The sequence below is a fragment of the Staurois parvus genome, unplaced genomic scaffold, assembly GCF_062004578.1.
Source record: "Staurois parvus isolate SC_StPar_1 unplaced genomic scaffold, SC_StPar_1.0 ptg000186l, whole genome shotgun sequence".
NCBI classification, from domain to species: Eukaryota; Metazoa; Chordata; class Amphibia; order Anura; family Ranidae; genus Staurois; species Staurois parvus.
In genome coordinates, this window is record NW_028317982.1 from 939,938 (window position 1) to 958,842 (window position 18,905).

General features: G+C 40.6%; 1 protein-coding gene across 2 annotated transcripts in view; it reads left to right on the forward strand.

Annotated features, from left to right (window-relative positions):
• The window catches only part of EVC2 (EvC ciliary complex subunit 2), a 212,080-nt gene that overhangs the window by 119,117 nt on the left and 74,058 nt on the right, over nucleotides 1-18,905 (forward strand). For both annotated transcript variants that reach the window (XM_089677395.1, XM_089677396.1), the window contains exons 11-15: nucleotides 451-681; nucleotides 4,836-5,011; nucleotides 9,078-9,237; nucleotides 14,653-15,104; nucleotides 17,447-17,651. In XM_089677395.1, coding sequence (XP_089533521.1) covers nucleotides 451-681; nucleotides 4,836-5,011; nucleotides 9,078-9,237; nucleotides 14,653-15,104; nucleotides 17,447-17,651 — 1,224 coding nt within the window. The remainder of the gene's footprint in view (nucleotides 1-450; nucleotides 682-4,835; nucleotides 5,012-9,077; nucleotides 9,238-14,652; nucleotides 15,105-17,446; nucleotides 17,652-18,905) is intronic.

Here is an 18,905-nt window from a genome sequence, read left to right on the forward strand (position 1 = left end):
TTGTACATTACATCCCAATATATTCCAGTTAGCTGAATTATAGACTAATTGCTATTGTCTCTCAGGGACTCCAGTGGTGATATCTCATCTTTTATGACACTACTTTCCCTGCCGTGCAGTCTTGCTTCTTCTGTAGAGGGTGGACCATGTTCATCGCACTGCTTTCACCGTAATGTAAAATCAACTAAAAACACAGAAGTGGGAGTAAAGCCATTTCTTAATGGCTTCATCATAGGAATTTTAACTCTGAAAACTCAGTATTGGAGAATCCCTTCCAATTATTCCTCTCTTCAACATCTGCTAAAAATTGAAATATAAATTTTGAGTAGACTACTGCCTTAAATGAGCCTGTGTTTATTGTAACTGAAGGCTAGTCAATAAAAGCCCATGACTTCATTTCCAGAAAATATTCATTTGTGCGTGTTTCCCTTCAATTCTCCTCTTTTATAGTCCGTGACGGAATACAGATCTCTTCTTGACAAGCTCCATAGCCTTGAACAGAATGAAATGAAGAGGATGCTTTTGTTTAAGCAGGAAGAGGAATTTGCAAAGGCCTACAGACAGCTGGCGGTTACTCACAGGACTGAGCTGCATAAGATCGTCTTTCATCAAGTGCAGAATTCAGCAAAAGCCAAACCGGAACTACAGAAAACTCTGATAGAAAACTATCAAAAAGTGCAGGTAAGTTGGTGTCAACCAAATGTACTTATTTCAGGTTGTCATCACACAATAAGTAGGTTCAGATTACTATCCAGAATCAGTTTCTGATAAATCTTACTAATTACAACTAGAGTAAGGCAACTTAACAGCATTTCAAGACAACCAGTCACAAATGGACAGTAGTAATAGGAATCTTCTATCTTGAATTGTTTTTTTAGTGCCGACTTACGTCTCTGCTACGTGGCTGGAATTGGTATTTAAAGAAGAACCCAAAAGGGAGTTAGTTCAACTTTAAAGGATGAGTTTACCATGTTCTATGAGCCACATGTAGCACAGCCCAAATCCTGGTCAATATTGGCTACAGCCAGGGGCGGACTGACAACTCATGGGGCCCCCGGGCAATAGGGGATCATGGGGCCCCTGTTTCCTTGCCCAAACTCAAAAAAGCCTATGAAAAAGGTAACAGGGGCATCTCTTGGGGCCCCCTACTGACCCTGGGCCCTCGGGCAGTGCCCTAGTTTCCAAATGGTCAGTCCACCCCTGGCTACAGCCTTTATGTCCAATGATTTAAACTGTATGTTTGTTCCTCACTAGATGCACCTAATTAGCTCCTGAGGAAGCGACATATTGTCACGAAACATGTCAAGCAATTAATCTTCTGGAAATGGGGTTTTCCCCATCTGGACTAATCATTCTTCCTAAACTGGTAGCCCATGTGGCACATACAATCTAATGTATAATAATTTATGGGGTAAACTTTTCCAATGTTATCTTTTTGATCTAACTATGATTTGGTGCTATTGTGACTTGTCATGTGGAACCATTTACTGTTATGCATAATTGTATATACCTCTTCCCTTGCTTTTAACTATTAAGATTGTAATAAAGTATTTTTAACAAATGTTGGTTGTGAGGTTATCTGCCTATGAAGTCCATACTCTACGCTTTCCCCAAGCATATTGATTTAAGGACGTGGTACATATCTAATGGTCTTGATTTCCATAGTACCGCCCTATGGTAACGCATTTACTATTTTGCCACTGTACACCAGTGTGTTCAGGCAGCTGCAAGTGTTGCTACCACTTCAATACAGTAGCTGGTTGTTAGCATGGATAGGGGAAATCAACTGGTTTTCTCTTGTTTAGGAGAAAGCTGAGATGGTGGTCTTTACATATTTCACATACCCCGTTCTACCCATTGTCCTTTAATCCAAACAGATAGAAAAAACTCAGTGTGGTGCTTGTTCAGCTGCTCTGGGCTTCCTTAAGCTGCCAATACCTTAATACGGGCATTGTCATTGCACACATGGCCTCTATCATTACTCTGTTAACATCCACCAAAAGACTGGCTGCCACTACCAAAGTATGGCCGTCAAATAAGTCCTCTTTAACCAATAGGGTTGTCCTCCTTCGAACCCATTTCATATGCATTATAAGCAAATTTAGAACATTTGCCTTTAACCATTTAAGGGCTGTTACCAGTATTATGGGCAAATGTATAGTTTGAATGAACTATTCCTAAAAAGAAAATTCAACCCAAAGTTTTTTCAAAGTGATTCTGAAGCTTAATTTTCCTAAAAATAATAAATTTCACACTAATTTGCTCTGGGCAAATGAAAGTGGTTTCCTATGGGGGCATTTGTGCAGGCTTAGCCCCACCCCATCTCCCTCGTCACATGATTTGAATGACATCAGCAGGAGCCTCTCTGTCCTGTGATGACTGAGAGAGTCACTGGTCTTGGGCACAGCGCTGGATTGAGATCAGGCTCAGGTACGTAGAAGGGGGGGCTGGGGGGATCCTAAAAAAGGGTTTTTTTTTTTTACCTTAATGCAGAGAATGCATTAAGGTAAAACAAACTTTTACCTTTAAAACCACTTTAAGCTTGGCCAACTGTAATGACAGATAATCTGCATTGGCTGGCATCCAGTAAAGTGATCTGTATCAAAACACTGGTAATGTTATCTCTTGTAAAGATGTGTTGGCTACTAGGTTATTGGTTCTACCTGCAGATTCAGCTGCCTTCATTTCTAAAGATCCCTACATCAACAGAGATCACATGACTGATATTTCCATCAAATAATCTTGTGTCAACCGGTGTAGGTACATTTTTCATGTAGAGTAAAAATATTTATTCATTATATCCTTAGGTTATTATTATACAGGATTTATATAGTGCCAACAGTTTACGCAGCGCTTTACAACATAATGGCAGACAGTACAATTACAATACAAATTAATACAGGAGGATTCAGAGGGCCCTGCTCATTAGAGCTTACAGTCTAAGAGGGCGGTTCATTTACTATAGGTGAACAATGACTACTAGTTATGAAATTGCTAATTATCCATTTGACATTACATTTTCTAGACCAGTGGTGGGCAACCTTTTTTTTCAACTGAGCCAAATCTCGCCAAAACCATGATTGAAATTTATTTTGAGAGCCACATTTTTAAAACTGAAAATACATCTCCCATATAGTAATTCATCCCCCATAGTGTAATTCATCCCCCATGGTGTAATTCATCCCCCATAGTAATTCATCCCCCATATAGTAATTCATCCCCCATATAGTAATTCATCCCCCATATAGTAATTCATCCCCCATATAGTAATTCATCCCCCATAGCAATTCATCCCCCGTATAGTATTTCATCCCTCGTATAGTATTTCATCCCCCGTATAGTATTTCATCCCCCATATAGTATTTCATCCCCCATATAGTATTTCATCCCCCATATAGTATTTCATCCCCCATATAGTATTTCATCCCTCATATAGTATTTCATCCCTCATATAGTATTTCATCCCTCATATAGTATTTCATCCCCCCATATAATATTTCATCCCTCATATAGTATTTCATCCCCCCATATAGTATTTCATCCCTCATATAGTATTTCATCCCCCCATATAGTATTTCATCCCTCATATAGTAATTCATCCCTCATATAGTATTTCATCCCCCCATATAGTATTTCATCCCTCATATAGTAATTCATCCCTCATATAGTATTTCATCCCCCCATATAGTATTTCATCCCCCCATATAGTATTTCATCCCTCATATAGTATTTCATCCCCCCATATAGTATTTCATCCCCCCATATAGTATTTCATCCCCCCATATAGTATTTCATCCCTCATATAGTAATTCATCCCTCATATAGTATTTCATCCCTCATATAGTATTTCATCCCTCATATAGTATTTCATCCCCCATATAGTAATTCATCCCCCCACATAGTATTTCATCCCCTCATATAGTATTTCATCCCTCATATAGTAATTCATCCCTCATATAGTATTTCATCCCTCATATAGTATTTCATCCCCCCATATAGTATTTCATCCCTCATAAAGTAATTCATCCCCCATATAGTATTTCATCCCCCCATATAGTATTTCATCCCTCATATAGTAATTCATCCCTCATATAGTAATTCATCCCTCATATAGTAATTCATCCCCCCATATAGTATTTCATCCCCCCATATAGTATTTCATCCCTCATATAGTAATTCATCCCTCATATAGTAATTCATCCCTCATATAGTATTTCATCCCTCATATAGTATTTCATCCCTCATATAGTATTTCATCCCCCCATATAGTATTTCATCCCTCATATAGTATTTCATCCCCCACAGTACTATTCCCCCCCCCCCCCTTCTAGTAAGCCAAGTCCCCCGTGTCAATTCACTTACCTTTTGCGTTCCTCTCGCTGTCTTCCCGCGCCGTTCGGGTCTTCAGGGCGGACTGTGAGAGGAGCCTAGCTCCCCTCCCCTCACGTTCGGCACGCTGCCCCGCCTACACACATCCTGACAGCCACATCCGTAGGCCGGATTAAAAGGTCCGCGCGGACTTTTGGGGCTGCCAACCGAGAGGAGGCAGGGGAGCGGCCGACCGAGAGGAGGGAGGGGAGCAGGCGCCCGGCACACAGAAGAGCCGCATTAGACTGGGTAAAGAGCCGCATGTGGCTCGCGAGCCGCAGCTTGCCGACCACTGTTCTAGACTATAGAAAATGTTTGTTATTATTAAAGATGTTATTCAAAAGCATCAGTGCATAAGACCTATACCGTTGTTTCTTTTGACATGCGGCACAAAGGGGGATGTTTATTGCTAGGTGGACATGTCCTTAAAATCATTTGTAAACTATGTTTTTCTGTTTTATCTACAGGAAGAGGCAGAAGGCCTTATTGATTTTTTGCAAGCCACTAAAAAATATCACATGAACAAAAGACTCGCTGTTAGAAAGAACTTGTTATACAACATCCAGCTAGGAGACAGTCGGTCGCGATGCCAATTAAATTCTGCAGCAACACAAATAGCAAATCTTATTAACAGAACAGAAAGGTAATAACTGCACTATTCTGACATTTCTGGATCTGTGGAACATATAGGCTGAAGTCTATGGGGGCAATGATCTGATGGGATGGCAGGCTTCCCCATATTCTAGTATGTTAACAAAATGTTTGCTCTGTCAGAATGATGACATAAAACATTTTTCTTCTGGTTATGTGTACTGCGCATTCGTATTATGCAAGGTGTTGGGCAAGGTGCAGCCATAAACATTTGTACTCACCGGAAGAGCATCATAAAAGTTAGTCGTGGGGCACAAAATTGAAACTGAGCAATGAATGTTGGGACTTAAAGCTAGTCTTACCTTAAAGCAGGGGTCTCCAAATTTTATAAACAAAGGGCCAGTTTACTGTCCTTCATATTTTATGTGGGACGGACGGTGGCCAGTGGAAGTAGAAAATGCCTCAGCATCAGTGGGACTAAATACCCTATCACTGGTTTAGGTGAAAGTAATCATGCCCCATTGTTGGTTTAATTGGAAGTAATAGTGCCTCATTGTTTCTATGTGTGGGAATAATAATGCCCCCTTGTTGATATCAGTGGGAAGAATAGCACCCCACCATTGTTGTCTGTGAGGAATAGTGCCCCACCACTAATGTCTGTATGAAATTGTGCCCCAAGGGCCAGATAGAGGCAAGCAAAGGGCCACATCTGGCCCCAAGACAGAAGTTTGTAGACCACTGCCTTAGAGGATGAAAGCAAACAGTGCTGTAAATAGGTCATGACAGGATCACCAGGTATATTAATTAATGCCACACATTTAAAAAGACTGAAAACAATTACATTTACACATTAACACTTGTATGAGATTTTAGTGGTTGGGTGCAGATTTACATTAATATGAAATCGTATTTAGAAAATGCATCCCAAGTTTGTCTGGCTTAGGCATCGCATTAAAACAAAGCACATAGCCTGCAGATTGTTTCTGCTGGTAGGTTTGCGAGTAACACCTACATTAAATCTGCTCACACCCTTTTGAATTATAGATTAGTGCTTTCATTTCTGGCTCTTTCGTTTGTTTTACTATGTGGAGGGATACATTAATCTTCCTGCCAAGCCGTCTGCTGCAGATATGTTATCAACTTTTCTATACTCATCCCACTGAGTTCCATTAGGTAAAATGACTTGGCAAGATCAGAAGCAAGTCACCGGTATATCCTGTCTGTCAAAGATGGACAGCTGTGGGAATTAAGATGCCCTCAGCCTGAAAATAAACAATTTAATCTTGTACCGCTGAATACGCGACTAATCCCTGAAAACAAAAGTGGCTTTAAATTAAAAGTCAAATATTAAAAAGCATAGTAAATATTTATTATTTTCCCTTTTTCCTCATATTTGGAACACTTGTAATTTGTTGGTTTTTGCTGTTTTTTATAATCGGAGGTTATTGATGCCTTGATGGCCAACCGAAATAAACCAACCTGAGCCTGCCTCAGGTAACTTGACAGTTACTCTGAATTCTAAGAATTCTAAGAATAGCATTTCTAATGTACACGTATGCTTGAATGCATGAAAAAAAATCTGTTTCATAACCAGTTCTTTAGTTTGTATTGCAGCAGTTCTCGGCACATGGCTTTTTGGTACAGGAATCACGTTAAAATAAAAAGTTCTGCTAACGGTCCCCAAGAGTGCATTCACCTCTGTGTGTTTTGGTGCATGAAAAGAAAACCTTATTCTGCATCACGGGTGAGGTTTTCATCAAAATGCACCTCTCATAGCGATGAAAGGTAGCTCTTCAAACATTTCAAAGCCACACAGCACATGAGTTGGAACACCCCTGACCTACGCTGCCGATGGCAACATCAGAGGGCTCTGCAGGCCATGAGTTGAGCACCCCTGACCTACGCTGTTACCAAAGATTCATCCTGACCCTTTCCTTCGTTTATCCTTCATTTATCCTCCATGTGCTCCAACACAAGTTTGATCTCCAAAGTTCCCCACCACCCTATATCATCACATTAGATGGGTGCAAGGATATGTAGAGATCTAAAGTCAGATCTGGGGGACCGTCATTTGGTCCACCATCTTGTTTGAGTTTCCTTGGGATGATCAAGAAAATGGAAGAAGCGCCAAATCATGTTTGTAAAAATAAAGGCTTATGCACGTAAACACATTCACCTGTTTAGCATAAACAAACAGGTGTAGTGCTCGGGAGCCCCTGGTGCTGCATATAGCTGCACCACAACTGTACCACCACACAGACATGAATGGGTGGCGGTGGCTGTACATAGCTATGTGCCACTACTTGTATAAAGCAGAGTCTGACCACAGACGTAATGTCCTGAATGCAGGTGGTGTGAATTCAGGATATTATATACACTATATTGCCAAAAGTATTGGAACACATCTCCAGATCATTGAATTCACGTGTTCCTATCACCTCCATGGCCACAGGTGTATAAAATCAAGCACCTAGGCATGCAAACTGCTTCTACAAACATTTATGAAAGAATGGGTCGCTCTCAGGAGGAGTTAAACTGTTAGTGGTATTATAACAAAGTGGTAGCAACTGGGAACAACAGCAACTCAGCCACAAAGTGGTAGCCACGCAAAATGACACAGTGGGGTCAGTGCATGCTGAAGCGTGCAGCGCGCAGAAGTTGCCAACTGTCTGCAGAGTCAATATCTAAAGACCTCCAAACTTCATGTGGCCTTCAAATTAGCACAACAAGAGCTTCATGGAATGGGTTTCCATGGCCGAGCAGCTGCATCCAAGCCTTACATGACCAAGTGCAATACAAAGCACGGAATGCAGTGGTGTAAAGCATGCTGCCACTGGACTCTAGAGCAGTGGAGACGTGTTCTCTGGAGTGATGAATCATGTTTCTCTGTCTGGCAATCCGATGGAAATGTCAGGATTTGGTGGTTACAAGGAGAATGGTACTTTTTTTGGAGGGGGATTATGGTGTGGAGTTGTTTTTCAGGGGTTGGGCTTGACCCCTTAGTTCTAGTGAAGGGAACTCTTAAGGGGTCAGCATACCAAGACGTTTTGGACAATTTCATGCTCCCAACTTTGTGGGAACAGTTTGGGGATGGCCCCTTCCTATTCCAACATGACTGCGCACCAGTGCACAAAGCATGATCCATAAAGATATGGATGAGCGAGTTTGGGGTAAAGGAACTTGACTGGCCTGCACAGAGTACTAACCTCAACCCGATAGAACACCTTTGGGAAGAATTAGAGTGGAGACTGCGACCCAGGCCTTCTCGTCCGACATTAGTGCCTGACCTCACAAATGCACTTCTGGAAGAATGGTCACACATTCCCATAGACACCCTCCTAGACCTTGTGGACAGCCTTCCCAGAAGAGTTGAAGCTGTTATAGCTGCAAAGGGTGGGCCAAACCAAAATTGAACCCTTTGGACTAAGACTGGGATGTCATTTAAAGTTCATGTGTGTGTAAAGGCAGGCGTCTCAATACTTTTGACAGTATAGTGTATGTGCACTTTACCCAAGCAGTGGTGCATAGCTTGTGTACAGCCCCTTCCAACCATTCAGATCTATGGACGGTGTTCTGCCCTCGCTATACATTTTCCTGTGTGTAACATGACATGCAGCTAAACCTTCCTATTCTGCAATAAGCCAGACTAAATGTAATCTTAATGGTTTATTAACAAAACAGGGTGGGATGAAATTATTGGAAAAAAATGAATGAGAAATACATGCAATAAATGTAAGAAGCACAATGAAATAATTAAGCTGTGGATGGCAGTATGTCCATACCAGTGATGCTGCCTGCAGGGAATGTAAGTTCAATCCATAACGTGCTGCAAAGAATAATGGCTTTTCCTTTCCCTCAGTTCTGAAAATGGAGTCTCAGCTTCCAGGATGTACCGGTTTCCTTTTCTTAGCATGAAGAAGGTTTTTTGATGGCTAAACAGTCTCTGGTTTCTGTAAAACAGCAGATTTATTCTGGGTTCCATCTAGTGGCCAAATATATAATTACATAATGATTTTCCCTGCTAAAATCAGAACAGACGGCATGTGCATGAGCCCTAATAAAGCATACTTCTTTTTCACTTGCAGTATGTGAAAGCTTCAAATAAACTTGTTTTTCAGGGCTGGATACATAAATGAAAGCCAGGCTGAACTGCTCTTGGAAAAAGCCCAGTCAGAAGTTTTAAAAGTAAAACAGAAGTTAGAAACCATATTGAAACAAGAAAAACGAAAACTACACCAGAAATTTACCACCAAGAGGAACCGCCAGATTCTACAGCGGGTAATTTCTACTGACCGTTGTACTTAATTCAAAAGATATATGACCTTTCCAATAGGCTTGTTTGGTTAATTTCATTAAGACTGACTTTACATTTGACACAAAGTTGACGTACACATAAGTAAACTGTTTTGCCTGGCAATGGACTTTTAGATTTGTTTAGTCAATCTAATGACTGATGCATAGCTTAGCCATATACTTGACCTCCACTGGAGCAGCAAAGCTAGTTCAAGAACACATCCCCAGTCTGCTGATTGGACAGTGAAAAAGCAGCAGCTCATCAAAGAGTCAACTTTCTGTTCATGATACTTTCTTCTGACAGCATATATGATGTTAGCTCATTTCCTCCCAGTCCTGTGGTGCAGATGATTACAGAAAGCTAATATAAGGACATAATTGATTCATTACACTAGTTGCATTTTAAAGTGCATTTAATAAATATACAGTTGTATTTTGCATTTTAGATCTGCCTGGTGTCAGTTTTTTTTATGTGTTTTCAATTTATGAATAATGTATGCATAATGTAAAGAATAAATGACTATATAAATGTTGTAATGGAAGCAGAAAAAATGTTGCTTGGGTTCAGTTCTCTTTAACAAAATGACTGACCAATTTATACTCCTGGTCTCAGCTCTAATAAATACTTTCAGAGGTCAACCTTTTACCGTGTGACCTGCCTAAGGACCCTGCAACCTCTGCTCCCTTCCTCCTAAATCCTGACTACAAAGCACAGTGAGCCTTGGGTAATAATGGGACGCTGCTATGGAGTATAATGTTCTAATTCACCTCCTTTGCCGGCTTGTGTAATCAGAATTTAGATAGAAAGGAACAAAGGTTGCAGCAGTCCTGGACAGCACACACCACTGCAGAAAGCTGACCTCTGGAAGCACACAGCTATGAGCCTTCTAGGTAATATTGCTGGTGAGATCAGGGGAGGGCAAATGTCAGGTACTTTTGTTAAATGACTTCATTTATCCTGATCTTGGTGCAGTTGACTTCTCTCACTTGCATACTGTAGCTCCATACTGTCTCTCTTTTAGAGCCAAATCCCTCTGTACCTCTTTCTTCCTCATTTGTGTCTCTTTTTGGCCCAATGTGTACACCTCTATAAAACATATATTTTTTAAAGTGATGTTAAACCAGATCGTTAAAAACTATCAATAAATGCCATATTACATGTTGTTCATATTCAGTCACTATGGGATTTGTTTTCAGTATTCTGCAAAATATCTGGTTGATCCTGCTGTTCTCTGTCTCCCCCTTCTGTCCATGTCCCCACTGCAGCTGGGGATTCTGTAGAGCAATGTTGACAGCTAATGCATATTCTCCGTTTTCAGTGTATTTTTACCCTGAGCATTTCCTGCCTATCACATCTAGGTGATTGAAGAGGAGTGCTCGATGTCCAAGAAAGTCTCACTTGATGAATTTTATAGTTGTTTATTGAAAATTAAAGTAAACAAGTAGAGCAAACACGTTTCGGGGGAATCATAGTATATAGAGAGAAAGATACATGGTAAAAACCCATAACCAGTCTATAGGATTTGCTTTGTATTTTTTTTTTTAATAGTTTTTTTGTCTTCTATCACTTAAAAGTCAACGTGGATATGTTTTCATTTTATATACCATTCACACTATGATTTTAGAGACTAAATAAGGTTTCCACTTTATGTTGAAACTACTTAACACCATAGATTTTTGCTTTTCAAACTGTTCAAATCCTATGGACTGGCTATGGGTTTTTACCATGTAACTTTCTCTATATATACTAGCCCTGAACAAAGGGGAAGCAGTTCCCCTGAAACACGTTGACTCTACTTGTTTACTTCAATAAACAACTATAAAGTTCATCAAGGGAGACAATTTTTGGGCATTGGGTGCCCCTCTCCAATCACCCAACTGTTCCCTACGGAAATGCTTCCATTGTCATTATCAGAAAGGTAGGAGCCCTGCACCCCAACAGTGCATCACCTACCAATGGGATATAACCCTTTGGAAGCAATTCCCTCTATACCCTCAACACAGTAACTTTCCACTTGGCAGATTCCAGTGGCACCAGTCCAGTTCCATCTTCCACTCAAGCTTGATCCCTATCACACCTGAGCAGCACCCTACCTTCTCCTCCATGCCCAATAACAATCTAAATACAATAGGGGTGGGATATTGCATCTTGATTGGTGGAGGCTTAACCTCCCTGTTACTCTGAGACACAGGCTGGAGGGCCTATGTGTGGCAAAAATACACCCACACCATGTTATTGCCAAAAAACGTTTTGCTTTCAAATATATATTTGTATGATCATTTAAATCGGTTTACCAATATTCATTATTTTTACTCTGTATCCCAAAGGCTTTTTTTTCATTATTATTATTTTAAACATGTGACCAGTAGCAGAGGACTAGAAGCTCCTCCTGCCACTGTTTCCCTGTAGACAGGCTGGGAAAATGCTGAGTCATGTGACAGCTGTATATCTATTAGATTTTTTTTTTCTATTAACATAATTACAGTGCCATCATCCACATACAGAAAGAGAAGGGATAATGTAAATTAAACAGCGTATGTTTAATATAACTTTAACACTGTTGGAACCAGGGAATACACTGAGCTCCATTTTTGTAGGTTATGTAAGGTTTTAGCTATGACGGTATCCTTGGGTAGACATTGTATTCAAGGATGAAAATCAGACCCAATATGCAGATAGTGTTCCCAGAGTCCCTTTAAAACACTCTTGCAATGGGGTCTACATTCCTACATACATTAGGCTGAGAGCAACAGAAGGGACTTTATGTTACGAATACATACTGGGGTAGATTTGTTTTGTTCTTTTTAAATCAGAGTTTAGTGTCGCTTTAAGAAGAGGAAAGGGTTAAAACCCCTGACTAGTCTTTGTGTGCTCTGGGACCCATCAAGGGGATTTCCCTTCACATACTGTCTGGAGAAACAAACAGGAGAGAGGAAAGCTCAGCAAGGTAAGGGAAATCCTCTCCTGGACAGTTGTCACCAGAACAAGTGATTTTTCCCTTTTTCCCATTCCTAGTTACATTGTTTTCCAGGACAAATAGCAAGGTGAATCTCTGCAGCAGGGAGGCAGGCAAAAATAACCACCTGACAGAAGTTCTAACCTCTCTTTATTCCTGATGCCTTTAGATACACTTTTCCTTTTTGTTTTTTTGCTTGTATAGCACATTGTGTGTGCTATGTAAGAACTCCACTGTTGTAGAAAGTGGAAATAGATATGAGATGTGCCAAAAGACTGGCTACCTTGTCTGGCTTTGTCTTTGGGCTTATCCTGGACATCTGTATGCTTGTCACCTCTCTAGCATTGTATTTGATTCTCCCTATATTCACGATTTTCAGTAGCAAAGGCGCCGTTTTGTAATTTGCATGCCGTGTTTTGCTACGGTTAGCAGCTCTAGGGAATCCATTCTTTGGAGAAATATCTAATTTGCATTTTAACAGTTTGGCACTGTTAATGAATAAGTGTGCGCACAGTGACTCATTTGTGTAGTGGCATCGAAATCAGGGGAAAGTTTATTCCTTTTCCTCTGCGCAGTCTAAAAATTCACTTATTAAAATAGTTTAGCATTTCCATCTTAATCTTTCCCTTTGGAAAAAGAAGAAGAGTAGCATTTCTGGAAGTTTTGAGCAGAAATATTATCTGATTAATAGTTTTGTGATGTTAAGAATGTTTATTATGATAGAGCTGCAGTGGAATGGTACTGAAACACTGGGATCTGTAGTGTGTCTCATTGTAAAGGATCCTGTCATTGGCTTTTTTGTTTAAAATCACTGCGTCTGTGGGATGTGTCAGATATTGATTCAACACCGGATCACACCGATGCGGTGCGGGAAATGCAGCAATTCCTTTGCGTTCCCCGCACCACATTACAGTCACACTGCGATCTGCGGGTTTCAATGGAAAGTTAACGACACCCCAAAAGCAGATTTATTTATTTATTTCAGGTACTTATATAGTGCCGTCAATTTACGCAGCGCTTTACATATATATTGTACATTCACATCACTCCCTAACCCTCAAGGGGTGTACAATCTAAAGTCCCTAACTCACATTCATACATACACATATTAGGGCCAATTTAGACAGCATACAATTAACCTATCAGCATGTCTTTGGAGTGTGGGAGGAAACTGGAGCACCCGGAGGAAACCCACGCAAGCACAGGGAGAACATGCAAACTCCATGCATGAGGAGCCATGGTTGGGAATTGAACCCATGACCCATTTACTGCAAGGCAGACATGCTAACCAGTAAGCCACTGTGCCGCCCAATCACAATATATACACACACACACAGACACACATTATATATGCTTGAACTTGACCTTATATTGATCTTTTGCCATGCCCCTATACAGCAGAGCTCAGGCTTGGAGAAGCAGCACAGTGAGTATCCTGTCGGGAGGAGATCGTAATGTGACAGGGAGATGAGCTCATCAGTGTACTGCTTCTCTTTTCACAGTCCATTCACAAGCTGTGGGAGGGAAGAGACCTATATGTGTTGCTTAAAGCAGTTGTAAAGACTCAAGTTTGTTAGCATCATGCATTCTGTGCATGAAGGTAAAAAATGTTCTGTGTGCAGCAGCGCCCTCAGCCCTCCTCAATACTTAACTGAGCCCCATCCTTATCTAGCGATGTGCATGAGAGCCTCGGCTCTTGGTCTCTCCCTCCTCATTGGCTGAGGTGGTAGCTATTGGCTCCTGCTGCTGTCAATCACAGCCAGTGAGCCAATGAGGAGAGAACAGGGTGGGGCAGAGCCATTCTCCATGTATAATAGGACACAGTGCAGCAGCTTGGAAATGAGCCTGCTCGGGTGCCCCCATAGCAAGCTGCTTGCTATGAGGGCACTAGGCCGGAGGGAGGGGCCAGGAGCACCATCGGGAGACTCGAGAAGAGGAGGATCAGGGCTGCTCTGAACAAAACCATTGCACAGAGCTGGTAAGTGTGACATGTTTGTTTTTTTTAAAAAAAACCTTTAATATTACATTTACTGCAGCAAAGAAAAGCAGGTATCCTGCCCTGCCAGAAATGGACGTGTAAATCTAAGAACTGAATGGCCAAAATGACAATCATTGGGAAAATTAAATTGCTTCTATATATGTATTTAATTTCTGTCATAAACTGTTTGCATTGAGCTAAGCTATTAAATTTTGACACTGTTCCTTGTTTCCCTGGACTGACAGAAGTAGGTTGAATGATGCTGATCATCATTTGGCCTGAAGAAACAGGTTGTGTATTACAGTATAAACTTCCTTTTATTCACAGTATTTATCTTGACACAAAGTGAATACTGATTGTTTAAGTCTATTTATGAATGTAGAATAAGGTTTTAAGGTATAGTAATATGCATGCAACTATTTCATATCATTGTGACATTTGTTTGCTCTGTTCTTCACGGTGTAGCTGAAAGATCAGAAGAAGGATCTGAGCAGTGTGCAGGAAGCTTGCAGGAACTCCAAGGAATATCTGGAAACCTGGAAAAAGCTGTACACTAATCATTGCCGGGAGCTTGAAGAGCTGTATGAGAGGCATGATAATGATGCCACAGACGAATTAAAGGAGATTAAATACAGCCTGACCGAGAAGGCAATTGAAGATCTCAGACACGTCCAGAGTGCTGTAATTATCTCGGATATGTTGAAACTCAATGTGCCCAGAATGCATCTCCAGCAGGCACTAGACGAACACAAGAGAGAGGCGGCACTTCTGGCTCAGCAGCTAGAGAAGGAGGAAAGCGACAAGGCCGGCGAATCAAGAGCCTCCCTGGAGAGCACCGTGAGGAAACTTGATGAGGAATTCAAACTTAACGTCAAAGAGCAGAAGAACCTCAGAAACTGGGAACAGTGCTTATTCTCGTATGTAACCTCTGACTCTGGATTGTTTTCAACATAAATATGTCTGCCAGTTCTCACTGTTTTTTCACCCATGACATTCTCTGCATAGCAACAGACAGATAATGTGTTCTGGGTCACACATCTTTATTGAGAGAGTTTTCCAAACTACAGTAAAATTAAAGCATTTTTTAAAAAGAGCAGTAGTACAAATTAACAGACTAGGTTTTAGAAGACCATTCTAGAGAAAGGTCCACCCTACAGAGTCCATTGATGTTTCTAATTAATCAGGACCCAAGCTCCTGTTGTACTCCAAGTAGTTAAGTGAAAGAGCATGTGAGGCACTTAGCCTATTGACCACATGGGATTGATGAAGAAAGGTAGATTAGAGTCAAGCAGTGTGCCAAACATGCCAGCAACTAAGGTAGCCATTATGGATATTTGACTCTGGGGGCAATTGGGCCATGTTGAGAAGAGATGAGCTGAATAAGAGAAAATAATAATGCAGAGAGGAGAGAAGGGGAAGGAAAGTAAAAAAAAAAAGGGAGGGGGCACATGGAAAATCCAAGTAGGGGATTTGAATGGGGTGGTTTTATTTGGCTTCTGACCATCTATATATTGTGTACCCCAAATGGAAGGTATTTTAAAGTGGCATTAGGAGCGATCAAAATCATCCTGTAAATGATGTTTGATCCAGAGTTTCCATATGCAGTCAAATTTGCACATTGGGTCCTTATGAATGACGGCTGTTTTTTCGTTAATGAGAAATCATGCCATCTGTTGTTTCACTTGTACAATTCTGGGGGGTGGAAGACCACTATGCTGTAGTGAGCACCTGTTTAGCCACAGTATAGAGAACCATCACAGGGGAGAAGCCTCTATGTGGTTTTCTGAGATGCCATTAGGGAGTAATTAGACCAACTAATATTCATAGGTCCATTATCACCTGATCTTGGGCATTCCTGCCATTGGAAGAGTGTTCCTGGATTAGCCTAAACCATGAGCTGGAGGCTGTAAGAACAAACTTTGCTAAGCAATGCAGAAACAGCTACCACTCCAGAAATGTATAGCATGAGAGTTCATTCAGTAGAACAATGGACTGTAGCTTAAAGTTGCAGCTTTTTGTGCAGCACCTGCTTCAAGTCACATATACATTGGCATTCATTCTTTCTTATGTTTTGACTGCAACTGTTTTTTTTACCTTTCTGCTGTTTGTGGATGAACACAACTTGTCACACATTATAATAATGTTATTGCATATTGTTTAAATTTATTTATTAAGCTACATTTGCTACTACTCTTTATCTTTGTGTAGGGCAAAGATACAGCTTCTACCTCAACCTGCCTGATGGTACACTGCGGTTAGGTCCCCAAATAGTTGTAAAAATGTTTTCAATTCCCTGAGACTGGTGTAAATGTCTCTCCACAGTTGCAAATAATAATACAACTGCCTAAACTTGGTTAATAAGTTAAATTGGTGCATTTCAGGTGCTTGTTATCAATGAATCCCCAAATTCCTAGGCACTGTAATTTAACATTCTTAACCAGCTTCCCAGGTTTGCAGCCTTCTCCGTCTCCTTCTGCCTCATAACCCGCACTATTGGTTCATCATTGTGATGGGCAACCCCACCAGCTAGTAGTGAGGCATAGCAGGGGTCAGGACTAGGCTCTCAACTAGAGAAGTTTGTTTTCAAAACACCTGGGGATACTTGGCACCTTTGAATAGGAAACGTGATTTGAGCTCTAAGTCTTTTCACTTCACTTTAAAATATTTGGGTCACGAAAACAGTTTTGTTTGGCACTGGAGATCATCATGTGTATGTTTAATATACAGTACAGTGTAAATTATTTCTAGCTAATTCTTCTGTTTTATCAGCTGTAAAATGGTTTTAGTTTTTAAAAAATTTGACATTTTCATTTGAGAATCTCACTCCCTTTCCTTCCAGTTGCTGATCAGCAAGTCCACCCTAGCATACTTGCCAATTGGCTGTTTTACTAAATCCTCTAGCAGTGCTTGATAAAGCTACTTTGCGTTTTTGGTTTGGGAGAATTGGACATCCAAGTACTGGAGTATTTGTAAAACTTTTAGTTATTTATACTATGTAGATTGAAGTTACTACCTCCTACTAGCCAGAATATAGTTTGACAGTATCTGTGGACAGAGCTGCCCATGAGAGTCTGTCAACTCCAAAACTATGGCTAAATATCAAAGTATAAATGTTTAATTTTGTTGCTTGCAATGGGAAATAATGGGTTTATAAGTCAATCCTTGCCACTTTGATTGGTAAGGTCCTTTGTGATGGCCTTGTGTGAGTGCTTTCTGAATTGCTACCATCTATTTTATTGTGTGATTTGTGTTTATTCAGGAAGGTTCTCCTATTACCTTTGTGTGTGTCTGAAGAAGATGTACATAGGATACAGCAGGAGTTTCTCTGTGGCTTCTCTCAGATGGACATCACTCTAGCTCTGCCTAAAATCCAGGGAAGGGTTCTGCTCCACAAGTATCAAACTGACTGGAGGAGTGCAGAGATGCAGAAGATAGAGCACAAGCTACTGGAAACTGAACGACAGGTGAGTTGTAGGTAATCGTTTCTGAATAATTCAAAACTCTTTCATGTTCTTCCCGTTCATTTGAACAGTTAAACAGTTCGACTGTTTATTTTATTAATTTCTCAGATAAATTTTGATGTTTTACAAAGTGCAGAGAACATTTACATGAGTCCCTGCATCATAGGAGCTCACACTCTAATGCCCTTAGCATAGCTGCAGAGGCATTCAGCCACACACAAAACACTCTAAAAACCAGTTACCAGAGGGATTATATTGAATGTTTAGGAACATAAATCTGAGTTCAAAAACATTTACTTTATGCAATTTGGACCTGTTGAATTTGAACCCAAGATCTCAACACTGCAAGGCTTCAGTGCTAATCATTAAGCCACTGAATACTCTGTGCTTATAAACACAATATAACAAATTGGTTATCCATGAACGTGGTGTAATGTAGCTACAGTAAATGCTTATGCTTGTAAATGAAGGACCAGTATGCTGGGGTTTTTTAAAATCGCATAACCTCAGTAATCAGAAAGTGCCTTCACTGGATAACAACCAGGTAGACTTTGGGCAATGTCCCTTTAATAAATTGAGTGCCTTTCTCAGATGACACCAACCTAGGTCCTGAATGCTATTTTCACACTCTCTCTTCCCTCAAATTTGCCTGAACAAAAAAAAAAAAAAATCAACTCACCTAATTCAGGGGAATTTACTAAAACTGGAGAAGATGGACTTTAGAGAAGCCGTGCATAGCAAGCAATCAGCTTCTCTTTTTGGCTTGTTCATTTTATCTTTAAAACTATACTAAAGGCTTTTTTTTATTCTTTTAAATTAACAAACATGTCATACTTACCTGCTCTGTACAATTGTTTTGCACAGAGCAGCTCTGATCCTCCTCTTCACGGGTCCCTCGCCAGTGTTTCTGGCTCCTCCGCCCTGAGCAGTGCCCCCATGGCAGAACAACGACCCTAAACATACAGCCAGAGCTACAATGGAATCGTTTAGAACAAAGCATTTTCATGTGTTAGAATGGCCCAGTCAAAGTCCAGACCTAAATGCAATTGACAATCTGTGGTAAGACTTGCAAATTGCTGTTCACAGATGCTCTCAATCCAATCTGACAGAGCTTGAGCTATTTTGCAAAAAAAAGATGTGCAAAAAGTTCACTCTGTAGATGCGCAAAGCTGGTAGAGACATCCCCAAAAAGACTTGCAGCTGTAATTGCAGCGAAAGGTGGTTCTACAAAATGCATGCTACACTTTTCAGATATTT